Raw genomic sequence first — 22,226 nt, 5'->3', positions numbered from 1 at the left:
CCAGTGAGCAACAGCTTAATAAAAGGGTTGCAAAGCAGGGCTTTAGTCTGTTAGTTATGTTGCTAGTTTTCTCATTATGTAGAGAGTATTTGGTCATTTAGGATAGGGGTGAAAGAAAAGCTTTTGGAAATGCTTTTTTCTAATAAATTCTATTAAACATATACAATAGCATGTTCAAATTTGTGCCGTTATCCAATAGGATCAATATTAAATTTAAATATTTAGGCAACTCTTCTGGCAGCCAAGTAGTGGAAAATTATCTTTGCACAAAATTTTATTACTTTCTAGAAACTTATTCCTGTAAGTCAGTAAGGGCATTCCTTCTTGCATTTCTTTCCTGGCTTACAGAAACTGGTGTCTTAATTTTACTCCTTCTCAAAGCCAACCTACATACGTAGATATAGCTGAGTTTTCATAATTGAAATTGTCACCTTTACTTTTCAGACCTATGAATTGTCTTCGCACTGCAGTTAGTTGCGTATTAATGTCACATACTTTTCTTTCACGTTACCTCATTCACTTATTGCATTACAGTATTAAGATTGTCACTAATCTTATCTCGTTAATTGTATCTTACTTTTACGTTCCTTCTATTGTTATTATAATAGGTCTGTTAATTAGCTACGATTAATGTTAATATAAGATTTTTGCAGTTCTGTATATTAGCTTTAGATGGATATAGTATTCATACCAGTATTTATACATATAGACAGGAGTATTTTTAACTTGTAGTTTTTATTTTGGTCAAGGTAGAAATATTAAGTCTTAGATATGAAGGTTCTAGCATTTGGATTTCATCACAAGCTATCTAAGGGATTAGTAACTTATTTTGATTTGTCTGTTTGAATGTTGATAGAACTTGATTATCAAAGCTGTGATAAAACACTGTAATGTGAGAGATACAGTTTTTATTTAGTTAACCTTTGTATGGATTTCTTATGAAAGTACAACTTAACTTTCTTATACAATGTGTATCTAAATGTCTAGCAGAGAAATTAGAATATAAAATGTATATTGTTTGCATAATAGATTATCTCATGGAACACATTTAAATAAAATCAAAATTTGGTTATTTATATGTCTATAACCTATCAGATATTCATACATAAATAGAAACCCTTGATATAATCAAACTGAGATTTTATGGTACTGCCAAGAGGCCATTTTAAGATGTAAAACAAATAATCCGTAAAAGCCAATTTCTTTTATTATAGCCTATTTGTGTGTGCAGAAATTCTACACTTGAAGGTTGCTCATGTTTGGCAGAGGTAAGGGACAGTGACAATTCCCTGGAGAATGGCCTTTTTTATTTATGGTCAGTGCCCAAGGCCCCTCTCCATCAAGCTAGAAGACGACCAGATACATTTAGTTGGTTGATGCTTGGTTTAAAGGCTGCTCATGAATGACAGAGGCAGGGGACAGTGAAATTGCCGTATCAAGCAAGACTGTGCCCTAGAGACTGACCATAGATACATATGATCAGTGCCCAAGCCCACTGTCCACCCAAGCTAGGACCATTTAGGGCCAGGTAATGGCTGCTGATGACTCGGCAGATAGACCTTAGTCTCCCCCAAACCCCACTTCCTAAGCTCACCAGGATGGTGAGGTTGCAGCGACCAAAGGACTAATAAGTTTGAGCGGGACTCGAACCCCAGTCTGACGTTCACCAGTCAGGGACAGTACCACATCGGCCACCACAACCTTGGGAAATGCTTTTCCCTGCTCCTCAGAAGCTCCCTTACCTCGAACATATTATACCATAGACAAGATGGTGGCGCTTGACTGACTGCACAACTACCAGAGCTGCCACCAGAGGACCAAGAACTAAATGTTGAAGGACTTGTTGGTATACTTACTAGAATGGAGAACTGAAAAGGTTGTTTGTCACTTTCAGACTCAATCACCTATCCAACTGCAAGATTCTTTGGAAGGCTAAACTGGGACCTATTCCTTATGACTTTGTGAGTGCCAAGTTCAAGCTAGTACCTCAAACCTTAAAATGGTTTAAGTAAATGCTATTTGATTGTCTCACAAAGCAAGAGAGAGAGTGCCTTCTTCAACACCCCTTCCTTTATTCTGCTAGTGATAAGGAAGAGTCACTGACGCACAAGCCTGTGATGTCAAGTCCTCTTGAGATAAGCACTGCAGAGCTTCACAGGACACTAAAGCAACTCCTCTTGATTAGCACCCAATGTTTCATTAAGTGAGGGGATGGAGGAGTTCACACTGAGGGGCTATTAGTTTAATCCACAAATTGGGGTGCAAAACCAGAGACCCTCCAACCTTCAGAGTGGATTAATACAAGTTTGTCCGTGGAACTCTCCAGTGCTATAGCTATCAAAAAGACAGTCTTATGACCTTCTCAAAGGCTCATGTGTGGCCAAAAATAATTGACATTATAATTGGTCACATCGCACTTCAGGTGGGCAAGACTATTCAAGGCTCTTAACTTACGTGGAGGAGAGATCTGTGTTCTTAAATCTGAAGACTTTGCACAGGGCATAGCTGCAGCCTTTTAGAGCCGTAACTGGGAGGTAAGATTAGGTGAATATCGATGTGTGTTGCTGCAAGTAATGGTTATATATTTCAGTTTTTTCTTTTTATAGCAAACTTATTTTTCTTCATAAAAGTGAAGTGCATCATCCTCCATTTAAGATTACTTAGTTTATTTTTGTGTAGTTTCTTTGTGTTCATACCCAAAATGTGGTGTTAGTTATTTTATTTTGTATATTTGTTACCTTTCTATGTTTATGCCTGATATGTCAGTGCATATAGTTAATCATCTTGGTTAAATATTAGCCCATCTTAGGGAGAATCACTACCAATTTATTCAACTGATGATATTGGGAGTTGGTTGCAAGTTGGATGTGAGGAGAAACACAGTTGAGTGATATGGCCTTTCCCAATCTGTTGTTAATTTAATGCTTCATTACACAGTATCGAGTAAGTTTTGTTTATTATTCTACTGTTTTTATGTTCTTTGTTATACTTCCTGGAAATGTATATTATGTATATTCTATTTATTTTTGGAGAAAATCTCAACTTTTCTGTATGGTATTCTTACCTTCCATGTTTCTTTTTTTCCAGATACTTAGTTAATCGTTTCTGCCGCTCAAATGAACGATGGTAGAGGTAACCCTTCTTTTTAACCACTTTCTCATAACCCAATATCAACAACAGAACACACAGTACTTTCAAATACTAATCCTTTGGCTTTCAAATACTAGTCCATCGGCTTTCAAGGAATTTCCTTTGCTTTGTCCTTAGGGAGAAGGTTTTCAAGTTCAGTCTCGTGTTTTGGAGCGTCAAACCACCCTCCCTTAGGTGTTCACTAGCATGTGTATCCCAGTCTTAGCTTGTGCATAGCCAAGGGCATAGAGTTACTCGGGTATCTAGACAATTGGTTTATCCAGTCCACCTCCTCAAGATATCTCCTTCATCATCTCTACAAAGTTCTCTTCTATTGCCATGATCTGGGGATTGTGGTAAACCTAGAGAAGTAACATATAAGCAGAGGCTTTAGTACCTGGGAATGTTGACAGATACCTTCCTCCATCAGTAGTGAATTTTTCCATCGCACAATTGCATCATCAGACTGGAGGGTAGCACGACTTTTCATTTCTCAACAACAACTGCTGGCTCAGCAGTGGCAACAACTTCTTTGGCATCACTTATCCTTCGAGAAGCTCATTTTACACAGGTTGCCATCAGAGATCCCTTCAATGGTGTCGTGTAGAAACACTGGGCAGCAGCTACCATCCTTCCTCATCACTTGGTTCTAATGGACCAAGAGGTTGGGGATCTAATGTGGTGGCTAAAGGATGATAACCTCATTAAGGGAACTTCTGGAATTGTTGCTATTCACAGATGCATCAAGGAGGGATAGGTAACACACCTAAGGAATCAGATTGCCTCAGGTTTCTTGTCCAAGTAAGAGAAGAGCCTGCACATCAACCTTTTAGAACTGAAAACAGCATTCTTGGCACTGCAATCACTCCAGTCTTAGAGGCCACTCAGTAGTGTTGATGAGCGAAAATACCGTAGTAGCATATGTCAACAAGCAAGGAGGTGAAGCAGGCTCACTCTTTGGCACTAAACAACACAGTAGAGCTGTTGTTAAGCATCATTCTGGGCAAAAGAAATGTAATTGCCAACAAGCTCAGTTGCTCGTTTCAAGTGGTAGGAGCCGAATGGTCCCTTCGTCCTCTAGTGACATAGTCTTTTGACTGTGGGGTTCCCTGTTATTAGATATGTTCACCACAAGGTTTAACAGAAAACTATTCATTTTCTGTTAGCTTGTCTTGGGCCATTTAGCAGCGCTGGAGAATGTGCACCATCTGTAGGACAACTACGATCCCAATGTTTTTCTGCACTTTTGCCTGATTTTGAAGGTTAGTCAACCTGGTACTTGAGTATCCTAAACTTCAGAGTAACCCTGGTGGCTCCCAAATGACTATACAATTGATTAATTGAATCTTTCGCATTATACTCTTAAGAGTACAGTACATGACTACAGTTTTTTTCTTTGTTTACAAGAATTTTAACTTTTCTCAATGTTTTTAACTCGACTAAACATTTTTTTAGTAGCCTATTCACTATTATATATTGGCTGAGGACTATGAAACGTGAAGTAGATAATGAATGGAGAAGTATTGAATTAAAAGCTCAAGATAGAGACGACTAGCGAAATCTAGCATAGGCCCTTTGCATCAATAGGCGTAGGAAGTAATGTTTGGATAGTTGGACTATATATTTTGGCTATTAAGGCTTAAAGGGCTGTTCTTAATACCGTTTGAAGGCCTCATGTTGTATTTATCCTCTTCAGGTATTATTCTAGATGGATTCAGATGTATTGAGATCTATTTATTTGGATTTAGATGTAGTGTTGCAGTTTTTAGAGTCCACATTTTAAACGTTTGAGATTCTCCTTAAAGGTTCTTTGGCCAAAACCCTTTCTGTTGTCCTTGGCATTAGCTATGAGTATTAGCGAGTTACACTTTTTCCAAGAATGTCGGGTTTGGTGTTGGTAAAATTGTTTTGTCTGTTGTCTAGCTTTCAGGCCAATGAGGATACCAATTTAAAAAGGCTTTGTAATTTTTCAACAATCCTTCACTGCAGAGAAAGTTGGGTTGTGTGTCAGTGAGGGTTGGCTTATTGGTCTGATTTGGGCAGTTATCCCAATATCTTTAGTCTAAAGGAGCCCATACACGTTCAAAAACAGCGTCAAAATTTTGCATCAAAATTTTGATGCATAATTGCCCACACACGTATAGGCGTTTTTCCCATCAAAATTCAGTATGGTCAAAATCTTCGACATGGATGCATCAGTGGCCATAGCACTAGTGTTGGCATTGGACTCTGATAGACCTCCTGGTAAACGTCGGAAATGGACATCAAAATAGATCTTTCATATATAAACTATAAAAAGAGACTTGTGTCAGCCTGATCAACATAAATACATTCACTGGTAGTTTGAACTTTTGAAGGTCTTATCCCTCAACATTCGCCGACAACCCCAATGACTAAGCGCTATAAACGCGACTAAGGACATAAGTATACACATTACAGACCATTCCAAATCCCTGTAATAAAATGCAGGTCTATATATATATATATATATATATATATATATATATATATATATACTGTATATATATATATATATATATATACCGGTATATAAATATACATCGACTCATTTGAACGTGAAATGTGTGAAATAATACGTTAACCAATTAAGTGATCTACCACGATATAATAATAATAATAATAATAATAATAGTAGTAGTAGTAGTAGTAGTAGTAGTAGTAGTAGTAGTAGTAGTAGTAGTAGCCATCCTAAAACAATATGAATAACAACACAAAGAACAACAACAACAAGAGTTCTTCGTTGACAATGAAACCTGTAATTACATAGTTAACATTTAAAAAAAAAACCATTATTTTAATCGGAAATTCTCGGTAAAAATATATTGTTTTCGGTCATTTACTATTTACTATTAATTGCCAAGCTACAACCCTAGTAGGAAAAGCAGGATATGCTACAAGCCCAGGGGTCCCAACAGGGAAAATAGCCCAGTGAGGAAAGGAAACAAGGAAAAATGAAACATTTCAAGTTTTTCAGTATGTATATATATATATATATATATATATATATATATATATATATATGTGGCGAAATTTCACCGGTTTATACTAAATAGCCCGATGTGCTGGGCTGATCACAAGGTCTGAAGGACTAACCTCTCAAAACCATTGGAGAAGTAAATAGAATATGGCTATATTTTAACAAATTTTATTATAAAAATAATAATCTAATACGAGAAGCATGAAAAAATAAACCTTTACTTTACGTACAAAGAGATACTTGACTTAAAAGAACATGTGCGTGACTTGAAAAAACTGTCCGCATCGGACTCAAGATTTTAGCAAAATTAATTGAACATTTATAAAATTATCTCGATAAACGCCTTACCGAGACCTTTTGACGTACTTTACACAATAACACTGATCCCCTGGCACAAGGATCGATGAAATATTAACAGATACAAACTTTACATAACTCTATCAAGACCTACATGGAAACCGACCTGGGTACACTAAGGTGGGGAGAGAGAACAATTAGATAGAACTTACTGTGGTTGGGGACGTCGGATCAAAGAGACAGAGCAAGCCTCTGCAACCTCCGACGTCACCTTTTTCCCGCAATTTTTCCTGAACCTAAATTTCTAGATTGGATTTTTTTTATCATGTTACAATAGAATGAAGTTATTTTTCTTTCTCTTAAATTACAAGTGGTTGATTTCTTTAGTCTCAGCGCCTGTCCTACCAGGCGGTTTCTCTTTTTGGTTCTAAACATTCTCGTCTTGAACGACATTCATTCGCCCGCGAGTTCTCTCCTCTCCCTCCAATTTGACGTAATCGTAGGCGGAGTCAAATGGCGGGAATTTCGATTGATCAGGTCGAAATTCCCGACATAATCCACGCCCCAAAATAAGGAGCGATGAAACGTCGGTCAATTGGATAGAGCTGGACTCTGGGTGGGGGGAGTGACTTACTCCGAGACTCTGTTAGGCTCGCTGCGTAGCGCTCCGCAACGACTCGAACAGAGTACGCATAATGTACAACACACAGCAATGTTACCCCGGGGCAATAAACACAATCAATAATATACATATAGCCATACAACAGTTCAAATTAGGCAATGGGCCTAGCAATTCTAACGTACTCGTGTATAATACACATAAGGAACAGCAGAAATCAGTGATAATGTACACGTATATATTACAAAATTCAAATGGCAAGGCAAGTAGGCAATGGGCCTAAAACAAACCAAAAATAACAATGGAAATGCATACATTACAATTCAAATGCAAAGACAATTAGGCAATGGACCTAAGACAATCAGGCAATGGCAATGGAAATGCATACATAACAATTCAAATGCGAAGGCAATTAGGCAATGGGCCTAAGACAATCAGAAAATGGCAATGGAAATGCACACATAACAATTCAAGTTCAGTCTGCCTTAACTCACAATAATCGAGACTTATATACCGCTGCTACATGCAGGCTGTTACTTGATGGAGTACAAGAGGGAGGGGCTGGTTCTGTGCAACGCTCGGTCTGTACGCACGATACCATCCCGTCCCCGTTCTCCACCCCCTACGCACTTCCAACTTCCGCAGATTCATGCACACCTCACAAACTCCACCCTCCCTACCTTCCAGATAGGACACGCCCCTTTTTCACTCATTGTTTACAGCTACATTTTATATATCGTCACCTTTCAGCAGACAGTCCATCAGTTCTCGCTGTTTCGCGGCAGCCCTTCTCAATGGGCGTGTAGAACGTCCTTGTGCGTTCGTCTGCTCTGACTCTGTTTCATTTTCACTTCTTTCACTAACTGCATAGTTCTCACCTTTCTCGTCGTTGTCGTCCGTTCCTGTGTCTGTTTGTTGAGTTGTCGTAGCTGGTGCCATACCCTGGTCGTCCCCAGACGTCTCCGCTATCCCTGGCATTCCGGCTGTCGAACTGTATGCGCCCTCTTCTCCGTCATCACCGTCGTCGTCTTCTCCTCCATCGTCATCCTCAGAGGGGGCTATTTCTAGGGGAACCAGGTGGCTGACAGCTCGCAGCGACTCGACACCCTCAAACAACACTTTAGCCGAACGTACGACTCCGTCGTCGTCAGGATACGTCTCCACGACACGTCCCAGAGGCCATGTCGCTCTTTTCTTATTCTCCTGCTTAACTAGCACGATGTCTCCGGGGTGCAGCTTGGAGGGTTCCCCGGGCCGACAGTCGTGCCGGGCTCTCAAGGCTCTCAAGTATTCCCTTCTCCATCGTTCTCTGAACGCCTTCAGTGAATCTGTCAATCTTATGTAACGATCACGTAGCTTCCGAGAGGTGAACGTTGCGTTGAGATGGTCGTCCGGTAAGATTGGTGCCATGAAGTGGACTTGGTGTCCTCTTATCAAATGGGAGGGGGTGAGGACTTCATCCTCGTGCTCGTCACCGCTGTACATAAGCGGCCGATTATTCACCACTGCTTCTGCTTCTTTCACGAGGGTTAGCACGTGGGCGTCCGGCAGGTACTTCTTTCCGAGGGCTATCTGGAGGGTCCGTTTCGTGACTCCTATCAAACGCTCGAAGAACCCACCTTTCCAAGGTGCACGGGGCGTCTGAAACCGCCACTTTATGCCGGTTTTCCTCGGGAACTGCTGGACTTCATCTTCTTCATAAAGTCCCTGCAGGAGGTTGTAGATTATTGTATATATTATCTTTCATATATGTACCCTTTACTATTCATAAATTGTGTCCGTTGCAAACGCATGCGCATGAGTCGCACTGTCAGCACTCTGTGCATGCACATAGATAGTCGTCTTGCTTCTCTTGGCACGAGCTGTACGCCTTGCAGAGCACCACTGTTCATAACCCCTTGCTGTGTGGAATAAATGTAATCTACGACTCGGGATTTTACTTCTCCATCTCTGTAATCATCTGTCTTCATCTACAAGACATCATCACCTATCACCATGGCGCAGTGACTAAACCATTCAGCATTTTAAGGGAACACCGGAATCCAGCATTTGCATCGAGCCGCCATTGCCCATTTCCCCTCGACTACAAGTGGATTTTACAGTGTCTGTGCTTTGTTTGCGAACCGTTCATGCAGTGCCAGTGCAGTGTGGTGTTAGTGATTTTATGTTAGTGGGTAATATTTCTCTTGTGTGTCGAGCCCTTCATGCCCATATAAGAACCCTTTTACCCCTACTCATCACAAGAAAGCGAGGTGCATCCACCCTCTTTCATCACCGGAAACGCACTGCCAGTGGCCGCTGCCCAGCCTACCCGCCGCTACTCCCCACCTCCCAGGAGCCCTCCCATGCTCCTCCCCCGTTGCCATTTGCCACTCTATTTACAGTAATTTTTTAAATAAAAACGGTAGAAAGTCTCTTTTATCTTTTTATCTTTTCATTTAAACTGTGGGTGACAGCTGAAAACGTTTCGTCATGTCGACTACCTCATATCAAGACGAGTCTGGGGATATGCAACATGACCAGGACAATGAAGACCGCCAGTTGCCTTCACACCCAGGCTCACCAACAGACCGTCGAACCCCACCAGCCTTCTCAACGATGGAAACCCTGCCTTTACTCTCACCACACCTGACTATACCGCCTCCAACAGCTACAGGTGGGGAGTTAAGGCTCCTTATCAAGTACCTGGAGGAATCTCGACAGGCCGAGTTGGCTACACGTCGGAGAGAGGAGGATCAACGTCGCCACGAGGAAGAACTACGTCGCCAAGAGGACAACCTAAGAAGAGAGGAGGAAGCCCAGCGTTTCACCGCCCTGTTGCAGCTACTCATGGTCAACCCTGGCCACCAGCAAGCAACACCACCGGACTCGCAACAACTTCCTACTCAATCGTCAGTGCCTTCAAGTTCCCAGCACCCACTCCCACAGAAAGCCATCGCCCAGACCCCACCGCCCTTACGTCCCGATGCCACATACCAAGTGTTTAGGGAATGGCGTAGACGCTGGGATGACTACAGTGTGATGGTGGACCTAGGGACTTTATCTACCAGGAAGCAGCTAATACAACTTCGTATGTGCCTCAGCCTGGAGACTCAAAGAATACTGGAACACACACTCAACGTGCCACCAGACACAGATCGGAGTGTGGAGGAAGTCTTAAATGTTCTCCAGGAACACATCAAGAACCTGCGAAATGAAGCTTTACGTCGCAGGGACCTGCTTTCCTGCAAACAGAGAGAAGGGGAAAGCTTCAGCGAGTTCTACGTCAGACTGAAGCACGTAGCAGAGGAAATCGACGTCTGTCCTGGCCAGTGTGCAGTTTGTGAGGAAACTCAGCTTAAGATGATCATCATCATGGGAGTCAGAGATGAGGAGCTCACACAAAAACTTATTGCCCTGGACACCTCAGCTTCTTTGGCCACCACAGTCAATGAATGTCGCTCCTATGAGGCCACAAGGACAGCCACCACCGCCATACGTGCCCCTCCTTCTAAATTGTGTGCTGTCTCTACTTACAAGAAAACCAAAGGACATGGCAGCAAAGGTGCTACTTCCCACCCAAACTTTAACAGGGACACTTCATGCCTTTCCTGCACAAAAAAGCACGGCTCTACAGAAAAGTGTCCAGCTGCTGACAGCATATGTGGAAACTGTGCTGGCAAGGGACACTGGAAGAAGACTTCAAAATGTCCTGCCAACAAGGCCACGTGTAGACACTGTGGCCGAGTGGGTCACTACGACAGATGTTGCCGACAGCAGATGAATGCCAAGCAGGGCGGCCCACCCAAAGCCACGCCCCCCTCCAGCAGGCCTTCAAATTGTCGCAAGGTTGAGGCCCTTTCCACAACAACTTGCCCTTCACCGGTACCCGTATCCCTCGACCTCACCTACAATGGTGAGACATCCAAGATTCTGATGCTGCCAGACACAGGAGCTGACGTATCAGTGATGGGTCCACAGCACTTGGAACTGCTTCAAATCACCAGGAATGAGCTACAACGTTCTGCCACCTCAGTGACACTCACAGCAGATGGATCACAGATGACACCAGCTTTAGGTACCCTTAAGGCCACTCTATCTTTGGCCAACCGATCCTGTCATGCCATGATCCAAGTCCATGAAGGTATCCAGATGCCACTCCTGTCCTACGCACACTGCAAGGAGTTGGCCATCATACCGCCAGACTTTCCACGGCCCATCCTACAGGTCGTCCACGTGAACCGATGTAAGGATCTACCCCTCCACGCCAACTCGACCCCTGCTGAGGCCCGAGAATATTTCCTTAGAACCTTCCCTGATGTGCTTGTGTCTAAGGAGGACCTTAAAGCAGCTCCACTGAGGTCGATGGCAGGACCTCCAATGAAAATTCACCTTAAAGAGGACGCTGTTCCTTTCGCCATTCACACCCCACGGCAGATTCCCTATGCTTTCCGCGAACCTGTCAAGATAGAACTAGATTCTATGGTCCAGCAGGGTATCATCAAGCCTTGTGGAGACGAGCCTTCGGAATGGTGCCACCCTCTAGTTGTCGTCCCAAAGGCAAAGGGAGTTCGCATCACAGTGGATCTCACCAAGCTGAACACTCAAGTCTCCAGACCAGCCCACCCTTCGCCCACACCCATAGCTGCTGTCCGTACTGTCGATCCCACAGCCAAATTCTTCACCACTGCGGACGCTCTACACGGTTACTGGCAGATGGAGCTAGCGGAGGAGGACCGTCATCTCACCACTTTCATTACTCCTTATGGACGCTTCCAGCATTGCCGAGGACCTATGGGCTTCGCTGCCACCGGCGACGCCTACTGTTACCGCGGCGACCTAGCTCTCCAGGGTATGAAGAAATGTGTCAAGGTTGTCGATGACATTCTCATCTTTGACGACGACTTACTGTCACATTACCACAGGATCCATGAATTACTCACTCGCTGTCGCAAAAACGGCATCACTCTCAACAGAGATAAGTTCGTAGTAGCGGAGACCCGAGTAAATTTCGGTGGATTCACCCTTTCCGAAGAAGGAATAGCTGCCGATCCAGGACGAGTTACAGCTCTGCAAGACTTCCCCACACCTTCTAACTTGACGGACTTACGTTCTTTCATGGGGTTAGTTAACCAACTGGCAGAGTTCACTCCAGATATCGCCCTGACTGCACAGCCCCTACGCCCACTCATGAGCCCTAAGCGCTCTTTTATTTGGACACCAGACCACGACCAGGCCTTCAAACGTGTGAAGCAAGCACTTTCAAGCCCTCCGGTTCTAGCGTCTTTTGACCCAACTTTGCCAACCATTCTCCAGACTGATGCATCTCGTCTCTACGGAATAGGCTACGCTCTCCTCCAGGACCATGGTTCCGGACGTCTCCGAGTAGTCCAGTGTGGATCCCGTTTTCTCGCAGATGCCGAGACGAGGTATGCGACAATCGAGTTGGAGATGCTTGCTGTATCTTGGGCTCTCACAAAGTGCCGTTTGTACCTCCAAGGACTGCCATCCTTCACTCTGCAAACAGACCATCGTCCACTAGTGCCCATTATCAACAGCTACACGCTGGACATGATCGAAAACCCACGGCTCCAGCGAATGAAGGAACGTATGTCACAATACCAGTTTACTGCAATGTGGCGTGCTGGCAAGTCTTTATGCATTCCAGATGCACTCTCGCTCGCACCTGTCAGCTACCCAACGTCTGAGGATATGATCGGCTGTGCTGAAGTAACGTCACACGTCAGGTCTGTCATCAACGTCGTAATAGCCTCCCAGGAAGAAGATGCCACAATCATCAACGCCGACCGAACTCTACAGGACATGTCAACAGCAGCGCAGGCCGACCCTGACTACGTCCGCCTTCGTGATTGCATTGTGTCCGGATTTCCCACGAATCGGTACGACCTGCATGCTTCTTTGCTACCGTATTGGAAGCTGCGAGAAGCCCTTTCTACTGACGGCACCCTCGTGCTCGGTGCCAGAATAATAGTTCCTGCCGCTCTACGTCGCCACACACTCGCTAGACTCCACGACAGCCACCGAGGTGTTGAAGCCACTAAACGTCGAGCTCGACAAACTGTCTTCTGGCCTGGGATAGACTGACATTGCTAACACTGTTGCTGCCTGTGAGCCCTGCCAAGTCTTACGCCCAAGCCAACAGCAGGAACCTCTTCACAACGATGACCACCCATCGAGGCCCTTCGAGTCAGTATCAGCGGATTTCTTCCAGGTAGCGGGGAAGTCCTTTCTTGTTGTCGCCGACCGCCTCTCCGGCTGGCCTGTGGTCGTCCCTTGCAAGGGCGACACCACTGCCTCCTCAACCATACGGCACTTTTGCCGCTACTTCAGAGAGGTAGGTGTTCCCCTGCGCCTACGCACCGATGGAGGACCCCAGTTTACCAGCAGAGAGTTTGCTGACTTCGCAGAGCGTTGGGGTGTACACCACATAACTTCATCGCCACACTACCCGCAGTCTAATGGACATGCCGAGGCTGCAGTCAAAGCTGTCAAGCACTTGATCCTCAAAACGGCCCCTTCAGGAAACATTGACTGTGAGGCTTTTGATCGTGGACTCCTTGAGTTACGTAACATGCCTAACCACTCTGGTCGCTCTCCTGCCCAGATCCTGTATGGTCACCCTCTCCGTACGTGTGTGCCCGCCCATCCTCAGTCATTCATGGAATGTTGGCAAGAAAGGGCCCATGATTGTGACCGACGAGCAGCTGCCAGAGCGGCTCAAGTGAAACGCAACTACGACGCCCACGCCCGTCCCCTGCCCAGACTGAATGTGGGCCAACATGTCCGTCTCCAGGACCCAACATCCCATAGGTGGGACAAGATCGGGATTATCATGGGTGGCACGAGATCACGCGAGTACGAAATTCGCCTCCCTAGTGGTGGAGTGCTACGTCGGAACCGTCGCTTCTTGTATCCAGTGCCCAGTCCCAATCAAGTTCCCAACTCTGATCTCCCTGTGGTCCCTAGCTCTGACATGGAAAAGTCATCAATTCCCTCCACAACTTCCCGCAGGTCTCCAAGATTAAACAGGCCTACATAGTGTACAAGGCCCTTGTGCCATTTACGCAACTGGCTGCATAATTTTATATTTTATACATTTTATGTTGTTTGCTTTGCACACTATTATTTACTTAGTTCATTGTATGTAACTTGCTTAGTACGTTCAAGATACCTATTTAAACGCAAAAGGGGAGGGGAGGTGTAGATTATTGTATATATTATCTTTCATATATGTACCCTTTACTATTCATAAATTGTGTCCGTTGCAAACGCATGCGCATGAGTCGCACTGTCAGCACTCCGTGCATGCGCATAGATAGTCGTCTTGCTTCTCTTGGCACGAGCTGTACGCCTTGCAGAGCACCACTGTTCATAACCCCTTGCTGTGTGGAATAAATGTAATCTACGACTCGGGATTTTACTTCTCCATCTCTGTAATCATCTGTCTTCATCTACAAGACATCATCACCTATCACCAGAGGTGGCTGGCAGCCTTGAAGGTTTGATGGTTATCGGACATGATGAGCTGTGGGGCACCATGGGTGGCACTAAACCGTCTTAGTGCCAACACGAATTCTTCTGCTTCCAAAGAGGGACAGAAGTCAAGGTACACGGCTCTGCTAGCCATGCAGGTTATGATAAGTATATATCCTGGCCGCGTTTCGGTTTGAATGGCTGCTGTGTGGTCCACTCCGACCGCTGTGAAGGGTTTTGTGAGGGTGATCCTTTCCTTTGGCAGGGGGGGGGGGGTGGTGGCTGTCTCGTTAGAGGCTGGAAGGCTAGCTTGCATTCGGGGCATTGCCGCACGGTTCGCTTCGCAATGGAACGTAGACCCGCCACCCAACATTTCTGTCGAAAGATACCTATTAGAGTATTCACCCCACAATGCAAATGTAACTGATGTAAATAATTTAAATACATCCTAACTAAATGCCCTTTGGCTGGCAAGAGAATTAACTGATCAGTTTCTCCTACATGGGACACTCGTCCCCTGGTGCAGATGAGATTATCTACTAAAACTAGATTCAATTGTCTGACAAAATTAGCAACTTCGCGAGGGGGTCTGACTCCGCCCTCTAAGTAGGCATAAACAGTAGGCAAATAATGTTTTTGCTCTAATTGGACAACAATACTGAACGGATGCCGTTCTATCTTAGCAAACTTTAAAATTAGTCTGACTACTCTCAACAAGAATTGGAACCCTACTTCCCTTTTCAGGATGTCCCAAATCTCGCCTGGGGGGGGGGGGGGGTAGGACACATCTCCCTTAACTCCTGTACCGCCGCTACTACGTGAGTTTGATGTAGTGGTTCGTCCTCCTTGCAAGGAACAGGCTTTCCCGTGGTCCTGAGGAATTCCGGACCGTTCCTCCACAGGGAGTTAGCTTGCAATTGTCGAGCCGTTGCACCTCGGGATAGGATATCGGCAGGGTTCTGATGACTAGGGACATGGTTCAGACTGAAACTACAAACCTGCTGAATAAAAATAATCTCCGCCACTCTGTTAGAAACAAACACATTTTTATTAGACCTGGCATTGGGAGATGCTACCCATGCCAACGTTACCTTACTGTCGGTCCACATTACTATTCCCCGTGGCTCGATCAGTTCCTTGAGTGTTCTTGCTAGTCTGCTGCCTAACAACAAGGCCAGTAGCTCTAACTTGGGGATCGTCAGTTTGCTCATCCCTTTGGGAGTGATCCTCATTTTACTGGTAACCAAACTTACCCGATTGCAATCGTCCCTGGTATATGCCACTGCTCCATATGCCTTACTGCTAGCATCGGTGAACACATGAAGTTCTAAACCCCTTCTTCCTATCGATCTTTGAAAGGTGATGTCGCTCACCGCTTTCAAATCATTCAACAATTCACTTGCCTGTTTAGCCTTTTCTTCTCCTAACACGTCATCCCAACCTACATTATCCTCCCATAGTTGTTGGAGGAAAAGTTTTCCCTTTACAAATAATGGGCTTATCAAACCTATCGGATCATAAATGGAGACTAACAGGGAAAGTGCCCTACGCTTCGTAGGCACCCATCCCTCCCCCAACTCACAGATCCTTTTACTTTCTTTCACACACAATCTGTCCACATCCCGGGCCCATCGCAGCCCGAGCACGTTCACACTCACAGACTCACTCCACTGTTTCTCGCTATCGAAGGCCAAGTGATTGCTTGCCCACCCTTCCAAGGGCATACCCGCCCCTTTTAAGATGTTATTAACAGACTCATGCTCTTGCCTCATATGTTCTAAATCCTCAAACGTGGCCAGATAGTTATCGACATAAAAAGATTTTACTAAATCTGGGCGGCCTTCCTCTTCAAAATGACAATTTAAAATCTGTTGTAGCAAAAATGGACTGGCTGTGATGCCGAACACCACGACTCTAAAGGCGAAGGTAAGCGCTCGACCAGTTGCCTCGTGCCACAGAAATCGTGTGTATTTGGCATCACGAGGATCTAACAAAACACGATGGAATGCTTTACTTATGTCGGCTAACATGGCATATCGGTTCAACCTAAACCTTATGATTAAACTATATGCTACCTCTATCAAATTGGGCCCAGGTAAGAGACATTCATTCAATGACTTGCAACCCTTTGACTTTGCCGAGGCATTGAACACGATTCTAAGGGGGGTGGTACTCCAAAGTGTGGCATGTAATAACCTTCCACTATGGGATTTTTCACCTCTGATATAAAACCTGCTTCGATATATTTATCTATCACTCCCTGATATTGTTCAAAATATTTCCTATCCTTTCTGAATTTGGTCTGCAACGACTCTAACTGCGCCACAGCGTTACGATAATTTGTTTCTGGCCTAGCATCCGACCCGAATTGTAGGCTAACCTGATATCCCTCAGGTATCCTTACAACGCTTTGCGATACCTTTCGCACGGCCTCGGCCTCGCGAACAGTGTATTGCTCAGATGGGGCGATACCAACACGGTCTAATCGCCACCACTCGTCTACATCACACAGATATGGCTTGTCCGTAATTCTGCACACTCTCAACGTTCTTACTTGTTCGACCTTTTCCCCTTGGAACAGCCACTGTTGCACCTTCCCGTACGGGGACATACCATTATGCGTCAAGAAGAGATTTATCCCATCTACTTTTTCAACACCTATAATAAAATAGCTAAAATAATCAGCCCCAACTAAAATATGAACGTGCTTCATGGTATCTGTTTGGTTTGCTGGATCGGCTAACGTGACTCCCTTGGTCAACAGATGCTGTCTGACCTTTACATAACCCACGTTATGTATTGGGACGTCCACGTGTTCGTGTGCCACCAACTTCATACGCACGATTCTTTTCCCCATTTCAACCCTGCAACTTACTACATCGTATTGTCCGCTTATTTCCTCGGAACCAAACGGAGCTATATTCAAGGATACTCTTCCTACCACCGGTAGGCCTAATTGACGGGCAATTTTTGCTGAGATGAAGCTCCTCTGGCTTCCCGAGTCGAGAAATAGGCGGACTCGCTTACTACCTTGCTTTTGTTGAATACCTGCCATGGCTGTTGGCAAGATAGTGCATGGGAGGTCCACATCAGACCTCTGCGCGATCTTTGCGCTTGTGCATGGTTTAGATTCTACTTTAACTTTGGATGGACGGGGGGCAGTTTCGTTCTGCGCAGGCGTCGCATTTACTACGGGGCGGGACGTTGTTGATTGACTATTACTAGGGATTGATTGCGGTCTACCCGCATCGCAAATTGCAGTGTGGTGCTTAGCATTACAGTTTCTACAGGAATTTGAAACGGGACATTTATCGCTACGATGGCCTGATTTCATGCAATTAAAACAAAGACCCCTTTTTAGCAAAATGCGACGTCTAGCAGCTACGTCAGTCACTTGGCGACATCCGTGAGGCGGATGCCGTTCGCTACAAAATGGGCAGGAATTATGGTGGATGGGATGGGTTTTCGGTCTTACACTACTGTCTGGTCTTTTGTCACTCTCAAGACTGTCTCCTCTCTGCAACGCATCGTCTTCTAGCATTCTCACAATAAAATCTATTGCCTCGAAAAACTCGTCCAACGTGTAGTCGCATTTTCTCAAATGCTCTACCACTTTGCGGTAGAGCTTTCCCTCTGAAAGTTTTTGATTAATGAGGCTCATGACCATGCCCTGGCCTAAGTCATTGGTAATCAGTCTTTTGATTTGTTCAATAATGATGGTCAACTCAAAACGGAACCTTTTGAGTTCTACTGGGTTTAGTGACGGCACAAAGATGTTGGCTAATTTACGGTGCAGAATCACGAGTGTCTGGTGCACGTTGCCATACTGCTTATCTAATAGGTCTAATGCTACACTATAGTTCGCGGCGGTTACACTTAGAGATTTGATGATCCTAAGCGGCTCTTTGCCCAACGTCCCTAATAAATATGTGAATTTAGACACTTCGTCTAAATCAGCTCTTCTATCCACGTGGATTGTGAACAGTTCACGGTACGATGCGTACTCTTGCACTTCCCCTTCAAACGTGGGGAGAGGCAGTGGCTTCAACCTGGGGAGGGCAACATTCCCCGTTGAAGGGCCTTTCACTTTATCTATTCTATTATACAATAGGGTGGAAGCACGTGTAGCTTCACCTAACATATGCCTAATTCGGGCTTCAATACTAGATTCTAATTTAACGCGCTGGCTTTTGTATAGCTCTTTAAGCTGTCGGACCTCTGCCTGCAACTCCGTTACCAAATTCTGGTAAACGGACTCAGAGTAGGTCTCTATCAGCGCCCTTTGCGTTTCGCTCAGTAAGTCTTCCACAAGGCCCATCGACGCCTCCATATGAACGATCGTGGACACAGCCATCTTAATTAACTTTACTTTACGTACGTTTGGGGGGGTTTGGCAAGGCAAGGAAAGAAAGGTAACTTTACGTTAGGAAGGGACTCAAAGAAACTGACCCACGTGGGCGATCGCACATCGGGACGTAGACGAACCTTTAATTGTTACTTCTCTCCCACCCTCAAAAGCTCATACTCTAATTAGTCCCGTCCGGCTCTGGGAGGCCCTTGTGATCCGGTTCGAAGGACCAAATGTGGCGAAATTTCACCGGTTTATACTAAATAGCCCGATGTACTGGGCTGATCACAAGGTCTGAAGGACAAACCTCACAAAACCATTGGGGAAGTAAATAGAATATGGCTATATTTTAACAAATTTTATTATAAAAATAATAATCTAATACGAGAAACATGAGAAATGAACCTTTACTTGACATACAAGAACATGTGCGTGACCGAAAAAAACTATGTCCGCATCGGACTCAAGATTTTAGCAAAATTAATTGAAAATTTATAAAGTTATCTTGATAAACGCCTTACCGAGACCTTTAGACGTACTTTACACAATAACACTGATCCCCTGGCACAAGGATCGATGAAATATTAACAGATACAAACTTTACATAACTCTATCAAGACCTACATGGAAACCGACCTGGGTACACTAGGGTGGGGAGAAAGAACAATTAATTAGAACTTACTGTGGTTGGGGACGTCGGATCAAAGAGCCAGAGCGAGCCTCTGCAACCTCCGATGTCACCTTTTCCCGCAATTTTTCCTGAACCTAAATTTCTAGATTGGATATTTTTATCATGTTACAGTAGAATGACGTTATTTTTCTTAATGTTAAATTACAAGTGGTTGATTTCTTTGGTCTCAGCACCTCCCCTACCAGGCGGTTTCTCTTTTTGGTTCTAAACATTCTCGTCTTGAACGACATTCATTCGCCCGCGAGATCTCACCTCTCCCTCCAATTTGACGTAATCGTAGGCGGAGTCAAATGGCGGGAATTTCGATTGATCAGGTCGAAATTCCCGACAACCATTATGAAAACTTTTTAATCACCCTGTATAAGATGGCGACTGTCCAAGGATCCTCAAAGAGTGCATTCTTACTTTCATGTCGATTAATATTATGACACTAAGGTCGTTCGTTTGCTTTTTTAACTGAAGTTGAAATTGATTTTGCACCCATGATATCAGTATGGGCTTACACAGAGTTGGGAGGTAATGATATAGGAATGAAATTCATATTCTTTCGAGTACACTTTTGATGTAATATTTTGTGGTACCCTGTAAACGATTACGTTTTCTCAAAGCTCTACGTTTTCTTTGGTGTCCTTAAGTATTATACTAGGGCAATTTACCTATGCGGTATATTGATGTTCAATACATTTTTGTTAGCTTTATGGTGATTTTAACATAGGCCTGTATTGGTTAATGTTGGTAGGGCTTGGGAACTAACCTAGCAATTATTTTCATTATGTAGCCTACATAATTTTGTAAACACATAAATAGGACCTTTTTTTCAATATTAAACTTACCCGATGATCATATAGCTGTCAGCTCTGCTGCCCGACAGAAAAAACCTACGGGCGGAATACGCCAGCGATCGCTATACAGGTGGGGGTGTACATCAACAGCGCCATCTGTCAAGTAGATACTTAAGTACTCGATGTCAACATAGAACCAATTTTCTCTCTGTCGTGCCACTGGCAAGACCTACTAAATACGCCGTCCCTAACTGGATTTGTTTTCACAACGATTTGGTGAAGTACACTATTCCAGTTTTGAGCTTTCGCTATGCAGGGGTTTTTTCTTCATTTCAAAACTTGAACTCGTTTTGGATAGATTTAATTATGGTGACGAAGAGAGTATGGACTCTCTTTCACTTTTAAATGGCCGACCCTTCCCTTAGACGGAAGTGTGTTTAGGTTTTTGGTAATTTTGCTTAACACGTTATAGATCTATTTATTTTATATCTCTCCGCCTTTATAGGCCTCTTCGATTAACTTTCCATTTATTATAAACTTATAAAAAATAAATTTTCATGTTTGTTTATATACGACCTTTCCTAATAGTAGGCGGTCCTAACTTGGAACCGAAGTTAATTAACATTGAGCCCGTTATATCGTATTTAACCTTTAAAGAATTTAATACTTTTTTTAATTTTAATGTTTTATGAAAGAATTTCTTTGATAGTCTCGTACTGTTTTCAAAGATGAACTAACGTTTAGTTTTTTAGTCTACGCAGTTGTTGACGTTCAGAACGTTCAACATGCGCTCTATCGTTACGATAGAGAGAGAGTGTATCACGGTTTCACTTTGCAGTAAGAGTAAACCGATTCTAGCGTTTCGTTCATTCTTTCTTAGCTTAAATGGTTTAAATTCTAAATTAAAGGAACTTATTTGGAAAACCTTTCAGTTTTTTCCTTTAGCAAATAACATGTTTTAACGATATATAATCGGGCTCTTCTCTCAGGTGCGAAATCAAGAGAGAAGAGAGAGAGAGATAGATACGGAGGGAGAGAGAGGAGAATAAACGTTTCGTTCAAGCGGGTAACGTTGTTCTCGTTTCTTACTCTCCTCCCTAGTCGCTGTAGGGGAAGAAGGTAAAACGTTTCTAGGGTTTTATTCTTTTTCCCAGGCTTTGTGCGGTGAGAGATTGTAAACGTAGTTTATTTGATCTAGTGTTTAGTCTCTTTTCCAGCCACTGAATTCTTTATCTTTATTTATGTTTTTCTGTTGCATTGTAAGACTGTTTTCGCAATTACTACCTTTTAATGAAGGATAGGATTGCGTGTTTCAGGTAGAAATCAGTTAAAGTTTCGATTTCAGTGAAATAAGTGCAAAACAGAAAATCAAAAGTGATAAAGTGATATGCGCAAAGTGTTACAGTGTTGCGTCCGAGGGTTCGTCTGTTCGTGCCAGTCGTTCACCTAGTCCGGGACCTCTTACAAGCTCCCAAGCCCAGGGGAGAAGTAATGTCGAACGACTTATGGGTTCCACAGGCCTTGATCAACGAACAGACGTTTTTCCCTCCGTGGTTTCGGGCGTATCTACCCAAGATCGCCCCACCCACACAAAGACGAGAGAGCCCATTTATTCCTCGTCTGCGGAAGAGGTTTCTCGTAAGAAACCATGGACCACATCTTGCAGCTTTTTAAGTGCAAGTCGGTCCCTTCCGCGCAAGTCCAACGGCCTAGGTGTAGCCACTGGGTCAGTTCGGACTCGCTGCAGTCATCCGACGACTGCACACCTCCCAAGAGAGGCAAGGTGGTACCGCAACAGGCAGTAACTCCGTCTGTTGCCGCACCAGCTGTTTTAGACCCTCAGTCACAACGGACAGTAGCTCCGTCTGTTGCCGTTTTTGTAGACCCTA

General features: G+C 44.1%; 3 protein-coding genes across 10 annotated transcripts in view; 2 read left to right on the top strand and 1 right to left on the bottom strand.

Moving 5' to 3' along the window:
- LOC137629602 (latrophilin-like protein 1) overlaps positions 1-22,226 on the top strand; it is a 511,095-nt gene that overhangs the window by 34,996 nt on the left and 453,873 nt on the right. The window lies entirely within an intron of this gene.
- LOC137629601 (mucin-2-like) overlaps positions 1-22,226 on the bottom strand; it is a 188,220-nt gene that overhangs the window by 45,573 nt on the left and 120,421 nt on the right. The window lies entirely within an intron of this gene.
- LOC137629292 (uncharacterized) lies at positions 10,386-14,082 on the top strand. Its single transcript, XM_068360552.1, has 3 exons — positions 10,386-11,554; positions 11,948-12,922; positions 13,374-14,082. Exons 1-3 carry the CDS (start codon positions 10,386-10,388, stop codon positions 14,080-14,082), a joined length of 2,853 nt encoding a protein of 950 aa, XP_068216653.1.

Source organism: Palaemon carinicauda, chromosome 37 (genome assembly GCF_036898095.1).
Source record: "Palaemon carinicauda isolate YSFRI2023 chromosome 37, ASM3689809v2, whole genome shotgun sequence".
In the NCBI taxonomy this organism is placed as follows: Eukaryota; Metazoa; Arthropoda; class Malacostraca; order Decapoda; family Palaemonidae; genus Palaemon; species Palaemon carinicauda.
This window is presented reverse-complemented; position numbering and strand designations above follow the sequence as displayed.